The following is a 1,718-nucleotide window of genomic DNA, read 5'->3' on the forward strand; positions in this document are numbered from 1 at the left end:
TGGCCTTGTATTTGCGAGAGGAGCCAAGTGTGCCTTTAGACTTGGCTTTATCTTTGCAATCGGGGTCAACAAGTGTGACTTTAGACTCAGCCTGATCTTTGCAATCGGGGTCAACAAGTGTGACTTTAGACTCAGCCTGATCTTTGCAATCGGGGTCAACAAGTGTGACTTTAGACTCAACCTGATCTGTGCAAGAGGGGTCACCCAGTGTGACTTTAGCCTCTGCCTCATCTTTGGCACCAGGGCCAGGACTGCCTAGAGCTTCAGCTTGGGCTCTCTCTTCCTGATCTCTCAAAGCCTCCTCATAATGAGTTGGGAAGGCCTGAGGAACGGTCTCATTGACCTTGGCTAAAAACTCCAGGATTTTCATCTTGGTAGTTTCAGCATAGGCTCGGGGACCCCAAAGGAACTCAAAGGATGGGGGATCACTGTTGGCCTCCTTTTGGTATACCAGGTACTTTTCCTTAACCAGATCTCTGGTGATGAGCTTCCGGGGCTCCCCAAAGATTATGTGCACCTTCCCATCATAAATTCCCAAAACATTAAGGAATTCCCAGATCTTTGCCTCAGAGGCACGGTTGCCATTTAAGAAGATCACACCCAGAAGAGGCATCAAAAGCCCGTTCTGGGGAAATGGCAGGCTAGTGGTCAGAGAATTACCGACACTGGGATCTAACTTGCTAACAAGGGTGTAGTAGCCACCACTGGGCTTAATTTCTTTCACCTCAAGACCAAAAACTAGCTGAATGCGCTCAGAGGCTTTCTTGAGGATCTCAGGCAACTGCTCCTTGAACCTTCTGTTGATAACTTTGAGCATTTCTCCCTTATATGCTGGCTTTTTCATTTTGTACTTGCAGAGCAGGTACTGCATCAGGATTCCTGTCTTCCTTGTTAGAAGATCATTCTGTGGATTCTCACTGAAGCGTGGGACCCTAGAGCAACTGGCACTTTCCTCCCTTGGACCTCTGGTACTTTTCCGAGATCTTCTGCAGGCACCACCTTTCCTAGCCTTGGTGGTGGGTGCCTCACCCTGAGATTTAGACTTTTCAGGGAAGCCAGCAGTAGAGGTGCTTGCAACAGCATCTCCAGAATCATGANTAGAGCAGGAGGGGGACTCTCCTTTCTCTCCTGCCTTGGCTTGAGCATCCTTGAGCTCCTGGGCCTCATCCTGGACCAGGCGACGCTTTTCACGAGCACGGGCCTTACTCTTATGTCCCCTGGGCATGACGGCTGTGGCAAGAGACAGAAGATGGGAGTGTGGTCTGGAAATCAAGTACTTTTGGGACCTGGAGGAAGAATGATGAGATCCTGTAAGTACTTTTCAGGAGGATCATGGCACTGTGCCTTTTAACAACCTGCCTATATTCTATAGGTTCCTGTACAAACATATTATCACTATCCTAGGAATCCACGTGGCCTGTCTTAGCCTAAGAAAACTGTGAAGGAAGTTATAATGTGTCCAGGATGCAGCCAGTCAGGCTCCCCTAGAGCTGGCTTGGTAATAGCAATGGCTGGTAGGGTCCTCTTAGTGCCCAATGGTACTTTTGGCAGGTTCTAGAACCTCTTTCCTATGCTGCTCAGCAGCTAAATGTCAANTCCAAGCCCTCGTAGCCATGAAAAGAAAATGCAGGAGGCTTTCTCTCCCACTGCTCCTATAAGGAGATATTGCNAACAGTTGCATGGGGACCTCTTATTCTTATTTCCAGGCCCCTTACTTC

General features: G+C 48.7%; 1 protein-coding gene across 1 annotated transcript in view; it reads right to left on the reverse strand.

The window, feature by feature from the left end:
• LOC110286264 (melanoma-associated antigen B4-like) overlaps positions 1–1,252 on the reverse strand; it is a 7,017-nt gene extending 5,765 nt beyond the window's left edge. Inside the window, exon 1 of the mRNA XM_021152711.1 lies at positions 5–1,252. Within this exon, the coding sequence (XP_021008370.1) occupies positions 5–1,225 (1,221 nt within the window). The 5' untranslated portion in view covers positions 1,226–1,252. The remainder of the gene's footprint in view (positions 1–4) is intronic.
• Between the last annotated feature and the right edge of the window lie 466 nt (positions 1,253–1,718).

This window comes from Mus caroli, chromosome X (genome assembly GCF_900094665.2).
Source record: "Mus caroli chromosome X, CAROLI_EIJ_v1.1, whole genome shotgun sequence".
Classification (NCBI taxonomy): Eukaryota; Metazoa; Chordata; class Mammalia; order Rodentia; family Muridae; genus Mus; species Mus caroli.